The sequence below is a fragment of the Papilio machaon genome, chromosome W (assembly GCF_912999745.1).
Source record: "Papilio machaon chromosome W, ilPapMach1.1, whole genome shotgun sequence".
NCBI lineage: Eukaryota > Metazoa > Arthropoda > Insecta > Lepidoptera > Papilionidae > Papilio > Papilio machaon.
In genome coordinates, this window is record NC_060015.1 from 5,470,344 (window position 1) to 5,482,534 (window position 12,191).

General features: G+C 37.0%; 1 protein-coding gene across 1 annotated transcript; it reads left to right on the forward strand.

The window, feature by feature from the left end:
• The first annotated feature begins 1,337 nt into the window (after nt 1-1,337).
• Nucleotides 1,338-2,263, forward strand: LOC106710484. Its single transcript, XM_014502549.2, has 2 exons — nt 1,338-1,487; nt 1,701-2,263. Exons 1-2 carry the CDS (start codon nt 1,358-1,360, stop codon nt 2,261-2,263), a joined length of 693 nt encoding a protein of 230 aa, XP_014358035.2. The 5' UTR covers nt 1,338-1,357.
• Nucleotides 2,264-12,191: the final 9,928 nt, after the last annotated feature.

The following is a 12,191-nucleotide window of genomic DNA, read 5'->3' on the forward strand; positions in this document are numbered from 1 at the left end:
TAAATTAAAAGAAATTTACATCATCTGATTAAATGATGTACTCATCGAACAACGCCATCAGAAGTCATGTCGTCATAACAAGAACAATGTTTACATTTCCGTGCATGTGACTGTGCAACCAACTTCATGGATATCTGCAATAATTAACAACTGATATAGGAGAACGGTAGGTCTTGTTGCTAACAAACATTTTACGTATAATTTAGATATATTTTGTAGTACAGAAAATACAAAACAAAACAAAAGTGTCATTGTCACTATCAGTGGCTGCAATGAACTCCCCTCGAAGACATACTATGATCGCCATGAATAGTACGAAGAAAAGTATATAGATTAACCTTAAATTAAGTTGAAATCTAAAATTTTTTTTTTTTTTATTATTTTGCATAATAATATGCATTATTTTGCATAAATTTCATATAAACCAAACGGCTATGCCAATAAAGTATTTACTATTTAATCACGATAATTATGTGTTAGTCAAATGCACACTTAGCTAATCCATTTCCCCTTTTTTTTTTTTTTTTTTTATTGCAGTTGTGGCTGTACTAAGTATCAATGTTATCATAAGTCATAAGATCATTGGTTTAAGTATGTATCAATTCACTAATCACTCAGCGTTCCGGCTGACGCCATGATGTATTATCAAGCCGGCGTATCAACAACACTCAAGCTTAATGTCAAAATTAAGTATTGAATTAAATAATAATTGAAAAATGTTGTATGTCGAAACTAACCCGAATAATAATAATATCGTGTAGCATCGAATCTTATCCCTATTTTTTCGTTTAAAGAAAAGTTCTGAAGGGGTCTTTCCTGTTACTGAGTGAGGAGTACAGTTATACATCACAAAATACTAATATAATGTTTCTCTTATATTCGTGTTTTTTTTTTCCGCTTGCACTTATTCTAAGGCACTTTAAGATATCTTTATTTTGAAGCTCAACTTCCCCATTCATTTGCGGCCAATATGGAACAGTACTAAAAGTTTAATGTTGCAATCTTCACAAAAAGTTTTAAACTCTTCATTTACAAACTGCTGGCTCATTTACAATCTGCAGTGATTGAATGTGGATAACCCAGTCGACTAAAGAGTTCCTTCAGGATGTTAATAATTTGTGAACCTGTTATGGTCCTGGTCACAGGTGGGCACAGTTAATCAAAAGTTAACTTCATTAATCTTTAATTCGTTAAATAAAAATGTAACTTCGTTATTCGTTAAAGCCTTTAATTAATGAAAATCCTTCATTGGTTGAGTTCGTGATCGCGAAGTGAATACACGACTTTTGTGTGAAATATTTTAAAATCTAAATCTTGTCAGGTGTGCTCAGCTGCGGCCCGTAACTAAAACAACAAAATGTTCACATGTCCACTCTGCAATTCAGAATTTAACGATGGTCCACACTGTACTAACTGTCTTAGATCATTTGATTATCGATGTGCTGGGATCTCAGAAGCTGGATTCAGACGACTCGGAGAAAGAAAAGGTACGTGGCGTTGTCAGGACTGTAAAACAAGCTCAGTGTCTCCGGGAGTGCAATCTGTACCACTGGATAAAATGATTCAAGAACTTAAAGATATCAATATCAAATTAACTCCTTTGTCAACCTTATTGGAAGATGTCAAAATCATTAAATCGGAGATAGGAAATATGCAGACTTCTCTCAATACCGCTCACGATTATATAACCCAATTCTCAGGTAACCTAAAAGATCTGGATTTCAAAGTCAGCCATATTGAAGACACTAATAAATTGTTGCAAGAAGAACTAAGTCGCTTACAAGCCGATGTACGTGAAAAGGAGCAATGGGCAAGAGCAAACAATGTGGAAGTAAAAGGAATTCCTCTTAAGAGAAATGAGAATCTATATGACATAGCCTTAAAAATAGCCTCCGTTATCGAATTTCCAGTAAAAAAAGAAGAAATAAACTTTATTTCAAGGGTGCCCTCCCAGAAATCTGACGTAAAATCTATTATAATATCATTCAACAATCGCTATATCAAGGAAGATTTTATTGCTGCGTCCCGAAGGTTTAAGGACCTAAGACTGAAGTCGCTGAATTTTCCCGAAGAAGGACGTGTATTTATAAATGACCACTTATCGATATATAATAAGCAACTTTTAAACAAAACTAAGGTCTTAGCAAAAGAAAGAAATTTTCAATTTGTATGGGTGAAGCACTGCAAGATAATGGCAAGAAAGTCACCAACCTCGCCTATACAATATATAAAAACAGAATCGGACCTCAAAAAGTTAAAATAACTATATCGCTTATTTTCCCTCAATTTAACATATCAATTAAAAGTCATAATTTTTTCATTGTAAAGGCGGCTCACGAGTTGGACACCACTGCGCCCTTTTGTTCACTAATGTGTTTATTGCTCACTATTGAATGGGTCATTTTTTTGACGCTTGCGATGTTTACGCTGTGCTCGCATTCAAAACAATTGCTTATTGCTTTACGCATAAGTATCCTTTTCAAATGTTTTTATGTTTCTTTTTACTTATTATTTGTGTATTTACTAATGATACGTCTCTGTCCGCTCTGCAAATATTCCATCAATACGTGCCTAACTTATTTACTAACATTGTTGCTACCCTCTGTTTTAACTATAAAGCTTATTACTCATATTTATTCGACCATAGCTACTTCGATATTACTTGTAATTTATGCAACACCTTTTTTAACTTACTTAATAGGTTTATTTGTTCTCACCGGAAAATCTTCAATATTACTAGACCTTTACATTTTAATTTTCTATTAATGTTATACCTGAACCGAAATATGTCACGGATTTCATACTTCCTCGGCACCAAATATTTTTATATAATACGTTATCCTTCCACCACTCGACGCCGTGCCACTCCCTATTAGTATATATTATCAAAATACTCGAGGCTTACGTACTAAAACAACTATCTTTAAGAGAAATCTATTACTTAATGACTACGATATCATTGCACTCACTGAGACATGGCTATTAGATGGCATCAGTGACGCTGAATTGTTTGACGACAGATATGTTGTGTATCGCAGGGACAGGCCGTACGCCGACACGGGCCAGGGCCGTGGTGGCGGAGTTATAATTGCAGTACGTCGTGAATTAATCTCGAACGAACAATTAGTCTGGCGTTCAACCGCCGAAGACCTATGGGTAACAGTTACTATAAAATCTAGTAGAAATCACTCACAAAAAATTCACTTCTGTGTTATTTACCTCTGTGCTCAAAACTTGGGTAACTCTTTTTGTACCCAATTAAATAACTTTTCAGAAACCCTCATTGACATAACTATGTCTTGTCCTCTAGACAAATACGTCATTATGGGTGACTTTAACCTTAGCAATGTTGAGTGGCGTGACAATGGTGAGTACTTATTACCTCATGGCGTGGCAGGTGATTCTCAACTAACTTTTTTCAATGCCCTATCACAAAGTAACCTATCTCAATATAATAGTATTTCCAATGTTAATAACCGTTTATTGGATTTAGTTTTTTCTTCCGATTCGCTACAAATTACCTCTTGTACTGATCCACTAGTGCCTGAAGATCCCCATCATAAATCTTTAAACATTTCTTTCAAATTCTTGAAAATTAATTATTTAACAAACCAAGTAAGGAAAAAATATCTTTACCACTTGGCTAATTACGATGCTTTAAACGAAGCCTTGGCTGATGTTGATTGGAACGAAATGATTCATCTTAACTCAGTTGATAGGGCTACTGAACAATTCTATGACATATTATATAGTTTACGTGAAAAACATGTTCCTCATAAACTTGTAAATACTTCCCATAACCCACCATGGTTTAGCCCTGCTCTGAAGAAAGTTATTAAAGAAAAAAGAAAGTACTTAAAGAAATATAAAATATATGGTAACCTACATGATTTGTATACCCTCAACCTACTAAGTGAGCGTGTAAAGGAACTCGAGAAGCATTCTTTTAATAAATACATCAATGATATGCAATCTGCCCTAATCTCGAACCCTAAAGTTTTCTGGTCATACTTAAAATCTAACAAAAAAGTAAATGCGCTTCCATCATCTATGTACTATAATAATATCACTGCGGACACCGGTGACTCAATCTGTAATCTTTTTGCCCAATACTTCCAAACAATACATATTAACACCATCAATACTATTAGTGATATACAAATAGACATAGAAGAAATCATATCTCTGTTAAAAAATTTAGATTTAACTAAAGGTGCAGGTCCTGACGACCTCCCACCTATTTTCTTAGTTAGATGCGCTAAAACCATAGCTTATCCTCTGTCAATCTTGTTCAAACGGTCTATCGATGAAGGCTATGTCCCTACAATTTGGAAATCAGCCTTTGTAACGCCAACTCATAAGAACGGTAGCAAAAATGACGTCTCAAATTATAGACCGATCTCTAAGCTGTGTTTGATTGCCAAAATACTTGAACGAATAATACATAAGCAGGTCTATTGTGCACTTCAACTGACATTTATTGCACAACAGCACGGATTCATTAAGAAAAAGTCAACGACATCGAACTTAATTATTTTTGCCGACTATGTCTCATCGAGTATGGACAATGGTATCCAAGTGGACACCATTTATACAGATTATCGTAAGGCATTCGATAGAATAGACCATGTAATACTGCTACAAAAGCTCCAGAAAGCTGGTATACACGGCAATTTGTTTAGATGGTTTACGTCCTATGTATCCAACCGTTCGCAAGCAGTTGCTCTCAATGGTTTCATGTCAGCCTGGATGTCCATCCCCTCGGGAGTCCCTCAGGGATCTATACTAGGGCCGTTGTTATTTGTCATCTTTATCAATGACATAAGTTCATGCTTCCACCATTCACAATTCCTCTTGTTTGCCGACGACATGAAGATTTTTAAAGAAATTAATACCGAATACGATTGTTACCTTTTGCAGAGTGATCTGGTTAGATTTGAAGACTACTGTAACCGAAATAGACTAGATCTTAATTTGTCAAAATGCTACATTATTAATTTCACTAGAAAAAGAAACATAATTCATTATAAATATACAATTAAAAACCAGGAATTACTATTAGTTGATTACATACGGGACCTGGGGATAATCCAAGACTCAAAGTTCTTGTATTGTAAACATATCGATTCAATAGTAAATAAAGCATCTAAAGCCTTGGGATTCTTAATTCGATCTTCTGCTGAATTCTCTGATATTAAGGTCATTAAGGTATTATATTGCACTTATGTACGTAGTGTCCTCGAGTATGCCTCTCAGGTGTGGAATCCGAGATATACCGTGTACATATCACGTCTTGAATCCATTCAAAGACGATTTGTTAGATATTTACAATATAAAACTCAAAAACCTAATTCAGATTATACATTACGATGTAAAGAACACCACCTATTACCATTGTCTGTGAGAAGAAATATAGCTGACATTGCATATTTATCAAAAATAACGAATGGTACGGTTGATTCTCCTCTACTTCTTTCCAAAATAAATATTAACGTTCCATCGAGACCAATTAGGAGTAATTTATATCTTAATATAAATCGAGTAACGACGAACTTTAGAGCAAACGCTTTCTTTTGCAGAGCGGCCAGACAGTTTAACTCAATATCAAAGCAAAGTCCTCACATCGACTTGTTTAATACTAGGCTTGCTGACATTGTAAGCCATTTAAGCAGCGAATTCTTTGGTTGTCCGGTTCGCTAGCCGCTTGTTTTTTACCTTCCTGTTTACTTTTAATTTGTTCAACTTTTTTTTGAATTATTTTTATACTTCCCTATTCTTTATCAATTGTTTTTATTCTCTTCGCGATTTTGATACTATTGTTTTTGCTGTCTATTTGCGAAAACTATAAAAACATAGTTTTCCAGTTAAATAAAAAAAAAAAAAAAAATTTAACGCAAGTTAAAGTTGACAGTTAAAGTTAATTTTTGTTAATATTATAAGGGACAATCAGGCAAATGGCCATATGAATAATCTCCGAATCGCATGGACCGATTTTGTCGAGACTATCAATAGAACCTAGGCTATATTTTTTCCGCGCTTACGAAATCACGGACGAACGCTAAACCTATCTATAGTTTAGTTATATTTTAAATTCAAATAAAACTTAGACGATTGGGCCGATGTACTACTTACTGCCTGTACAATACACATGACAGCGTGCACTAGTTACACACACTTGTATACTACACTGACAATGATGGACAAATGACCTTTTCAGTCATTTTTTTTTTTATCGACATTCCGACGTCACGGAATTAGAGAGTTAACTAAATTTAGACAACACAAATTTTCTATTAAACTGTGAGACCTGGTAATATTCAAAAGAAAACAATCAAAACTTTTGTGCAGTATTTACATGTATCTGTTACTATTTGCACCCGGATATTCATTTGCTCATGCTCCCACAATTCAACATTTAATTTTACGTATAATTTGGTAATATATATATATTTTTGCTAAGGACCCACGAACAGACTTTAGTATTAACTACTTTTTTATTTATTAACATAGGTTTATCAATAAAACTTCTTAACATCAGAGGGAACTTATTGTAACATTGATAAATAAACTATATAACCAATCCAGTGATACATCTCAACGCATCAAACTATACAACTGAGATGCCATCGATAACTTCTAGCATCTAATGATATATCGTCGGATCTAATGTTATATGTTAAATAAAGTTAAATTGCTCTCAGTGTACAGAGTGTACGTCACATGACCACGACATAACGAAAACAACCGATTGCGGGTGATGTCTTCTATCTTTCTTATCACCTATAAAATCGTTATAGTCAATTAGTAAGAATATGTTTTGACTTATTTTCAACGACATTCTATTAATTTTAGAACAATCTTTCGATATACGCAAAAATCATAATTTCACTAACACAATTATTCTATCTCTTTCTTCATTTTTTCTCGTTTTAGCGTATACTTTTTTTGTTGTAAACAAACAAATTATCTTCGCTATTGTAATAATGTACCTCTCTTTTTAGCAGTCGTTGCAATATCAGCTGCTTCCTACTGAAAATGTTCGATTTAAATCTAAAATCTAAAATACCTTCAATTTAATAAAAGTTCTTTTGTTTTAACTAATGCTTCTTATTTAAAAGAAGTCCGAGACACATTAAATTCAATCTAATGAATTTCATTTTGTACAACGTAATAAAATAGTTTAGAATATCTCTAATTTAATAGAAATCCAAATTATAAATGTATACTTTTCAATACTATTTTACCTTACCTTATTAGGTTTACCTATTTACGCATTCATATATCCAATTTAATGGATATCCAAAATAGACGAAGATATATCTCCAATTTAATGGAAATCCAGAGCACTACATCTCTGTATTATCTATATATATAAAAGAAAGTCGTATTAGTTACACCATCCATAACTCAAAAACGGCTGAATCGATCCGACCGAAAATTGGTGGGCAGGCAGCTCAGAACCAGGAAACGGACATAGGACAATTCCTACCCCGTTTTCTATCCTTTTATTCCGCGCGGACAAAGTCGCGGGTAAAAGCTAGTTTTAGTTAAAATGATAGCCGATTTTCAAAATACGGCCTGTACCTGTCATTTTACGTGAAATACTTAGTTGCAGTTAATAGATAATAGACCCATATTTCGTATGACACTGTCTTAGATCCTAGAACGGTTCGTTGAAGAAGATTCACAAATACCTTTGCCAGAAATATAATTATTTCTGAACAAAATAAATATGTCAGTTGATACTTATTGTAGCATTTGATGTGTCTCGTTACAGAGAATATTTGATGACCAAATAGTGAGTAGATTAATATAACAGATTTAAAACATCTTTAAAAATAAATCAGGCCACCCGTTGACCCCGCCTTTTATTGACGTTCCTTACACTTATGAAGATTGATATTGTATGTACTCGAAGGTATAATAATTTACAATAATTTCAATCGCTTTTTTTTACAATTAATTTTTTAAAGTTAGCTGTAATAATTTGTAAATATTATTGACAATTAATATTTTTGTGAACTAAACTTTAATAGACAAATATTCCTACTCATCATAATAAATAGATAACGACGGCGGAAGTGATATCGCATGCTTGCAATAAATCATCATTACTATTTTACGCGTATACAACTTATAAAATCGGATAATACTGTAAACTAATGTTCCCCGTATCATATTGTCATCTTTCTTCTATTATGAAATCTATAATAATTGTACTCTACTTTTAGGCATAAAATGAAATATCTTGATTGCAATGTTTTAATTTACACACAAGTATTTTATTACTTAGGGCGCAAAATACGGACATAGTTACCAATTTTCTATTTTGTTGTTTTTTTTTTTTTTTTTTTTTTTTTTCACCTCGTCGCCATTTGTAGGACCATAGGGTCCCTAAAGATGATTAAGGACAGACACTGGCTCACCACTACCACACTGGAGCGCAGGCGCACGTCCGCTTCGTACCGCGTTCGTCACTCAACTACCCAGGGACAGCTGTACCTTCCAGTGTGGTACATGAGACAGTGAATTGTATCTATTCCATAGACACAAACACTACACTATAGATTTGATAATTAAAGCCGCTGTATCCCTTAAAGAATTTCTTAAATAGTGAAATTTATGTATTTTTGGAATTGTGTGATTGTCGTGTATTAATGATTTGTAGGTGTCATGATATTCTAACCAATCTTGATAGCGACCAGAAAAGGTGGGTAAATGTATTGTTGGTAATTTGATGCTCGGCCCACCTGAATATCCAATAACACCTGAGCCCGACACTGATGCACTGTAATAGCCCGCAGCAGTAGCAGCATTAACAGCGGCATGCCTGCTGAGCAAATCCTGCGCAACAGCCATGGCGCTGAAGTAGCTGTTCTCGAAGGCAGCTCGTTCTGCATACTCGTCATCTGGAATGTCGGTTAATCCTTCTATATCATTCTGTACCGAGTCAAAATCATTGTACATTTCTTGCATTTTCCCATTTCTTATGGTTAATTCATGTGCCTGTACACTATTTATAGTTTTGTTAGGTAATAATGTATCTAGAAATTTTTTAAACACTGTTAGTTTTGATTTGAAGCTTGCTCTAGATTTTTTCAAAGTTTGGATGACCATTTTGATTGTTAATTGAAAGTAAGTTAATGATGCAAAGTTAATTAAATGTTAATGAAAATGAAATAAATTATAAATCCCTGCTGTTGTAAAGAAAATTAAACAAAGTTACATATGCTAATAAAAAAAAATTAAATTGAGGGTAAGTAAAAAAATAAATAAATACTTAAATTTTGTGAAAAAACTTGAAAAAAGCAGGCAGAACGTTAGGTTATATTCAAGCAAGCAGATGGCAGAACAACCGAAGGCTCATGAGGGTTCACTCGGCTACCAACCGGCTTAAGCGGGAACAATGACCCCACATGGATTTCTGTAATGTTCGAAGTTTAAGTTAGCAAATGGTTAAAATTATGCTGCATTAGTACAAATAGAGGCAATACACCATTCTAGACCCTTTAGAAATGTACAATAGTTGAATTTTTTTTTAAAGTTAGTGAAGGTAAGTGGGATGATGCGACAATTTTATTTTGTTGAAACGAAATAAATTATAGTTTTTTGAATTTGGAATAATGAATTTTGAAATGATTAATAACAAAGAAATTGAATAACACACCTTTAGATAGTTGGTATGATTGAACAAATAGATTGAAAATTGCAATAGTGAGATTTACGTAAATAGTTGGAAAATAATTGTAACGAACTCACTCATCTCCGCAAACCTCTCTAGGTATTAAATTGGCTTGATGAATTGAAGATTTGATATTCAGCACGCGTCCATGTCGATCAATCTTCTTTTTTCGACCGCACCGCTTCGAAATTTTTCTTCTTGGCCCCTTTTGATTGTTGAGTTCCAATCGAAATTATTCGAATCCGGCTCGAAACTTTGTCGGTGCAGGTTCGTTAAGAATCGTTGAAAGATCTTACTTGATCGCGTGCTTGTTGTAAGGTTGGACGTTGAAATTGAAGTGAAGTAAAAGATGGCGCCGACGACCGCCGGCCGGTCGGCCGTCGGCGCGAGAGCAGCGATGACAGTGCGCTGTCGCTGCTCTGTGGCAATGTTGCCACTTTTTAAATTTGGCGTAGACACTTGTCCTACATGGTGCCATGGTGAGGAGAATCTGTGCTGTTTGATGATCCGATGTAGTTGTTACTGGATCTGTGCTGTTTGATGATCCGATGTAGTTGTTACTGGATCTGTGTTGTTTGATGATCCGATGTAGTTGTTACTGGATCTGTGCTGTTTGATGATCCGATGTAGTTGTTACTGGATTTGTGCTGTTTGATGATCCGATGTAGTTGTTACTGGATCTGTGTTGTTTGATGATCCGATGTAGTTGTTACTGGATCTGTGCTGTTTGATGATCCGATGTAGTTGTTACTGGATTTGTGCTGTTTGATGATCCGATGTAGTTGTTACTGGATCTGTGCTGTTTGATGATCCGATGTAGTTGTTACTGGATCTGTGCTGTTTGATGATCCGATGTAGTAGTTACTGGATCTGTGCTGTTTGATGATCCGATGTAGTTGTTACTGGATCTGTGCTGTTTGATGATCCGATGTAGTTGTTACTGGATCTGTGCTGTTTGATGATCCGATGTAGTTGTTACTGGATCTGTGTTGTTTGATGATCCGATGTAGATGTTACTGGATCGGTGTTATGTAATGATCCGATGTAGATGCTACTGGATCACTGTAACCCAATACACTGAGGCAAGTTTAATCTATAAGGCCTGTGGCAGTGTGGTCCCTGAAACACGCGCCTGAGCGGTGCCTGTCTGCAATCAGCGCGCCTGAGCGGTGCCTGTCTACAATCAGCGCACCTGAGCGGTGCCTGTCTACAATCAGCGCCACAGCCGCGCCTGACTACAAGCAGCGCGCCACAGCCGCGCCTGACTACAAGCAGCGCGCCACAGCCGCGCCTGTCTGCAATCAGCGCGCCACAGCCGCGCCTGACTACAAGCAGCGCGCCACAGCCGTGCCTGACTACAAGCAGCGCGCCACAGCCGCGCCTGTCTGCAATCAGCGCGCCACAGCCGCGCCTGTCTGCAATCAGCGCGCCACAGCCGCGCCTCTCTGCAATCAGCGCGCCACAGCCGCGCCTGTCTGCAATCAGCGCGCCACAGCAGCGCCTGTCGCGAGCAGCGCGCCAGTGCAGCGCCTGTCGCGAGCAGCACGCCAATGCAGCACCTGTTGCCGAGCAGCGCGCCAGTGCAGCGCCTGACGACGAGCAGCGCGCCCGCATTGCGCCTGCCAACGAGCTGGTATCGAAAGACTCCATGCCATTGTTACAGACGAATTACAGTGCTGAAGATGCTGGAAGAACGAGCCCGAGGACGGTCTCATGTCAGGAGAGGCCGTGTTAGGACTGTTGAGGGTAGCCACACAAAAGGTTTTATAAGGAAGCGTGCGCTGCTGCTCGAGGCAGTCTCTTTCCATCCGTCATTGCGGAACGTCTGACATTTTTGTTTATTTACGTTCGGTTTGAGTTTATCCTATTGCGAGGATTATTTAGAAGTAGAGTTAAATTCACTATTTCGCTGTTAATTTATTCTTTTAAAATACTTTTGCATCAAATATCTAACAATATATATCTTTTGTTACCACCTGAGTTTCTTTTCTCACCTCATTAGGGAGTAGGGACCCAGGGCGCAAGGACACCCTTTTAAGCCTTGCGGGACGGTACAACAGGGGCCCGCAGTCCTGGTGAAGGTGTTGAGCCACCGGAATTACGCGCTGGGACGCAGGATCACACGCCATCGAGTAACAGCTCTGTAAGCAGAGTGTCACCGAGGTCGTGCTCCCACGTCCCGACCGGCGGCCACGACTCTAATGGGTCGCGCCAACCTCCACACTAGGCTTACCCTCCCCTTTCGCTGCCCTGAAAAGGGCAGCTACTCGGTTTGGGTTCGCCGCCCTCGCTGAAACTTTCACCCCCAATTTCAACCCCTTACAACCCTCTTTTCGCGTTAAAATGTAATTTAAATCGGTTCAGTAGTTTTGCCATGAAACCGAGACAGACAGACAGACAGAGTTACTGTTGTATATGTAAGCGCATAATCTATGTGCATTGACGTACGGCTGCTGCGTCTGCCGTCAGTTTGACAAGTACGCGAATAAACCAGTCTGCACCAAGCTAG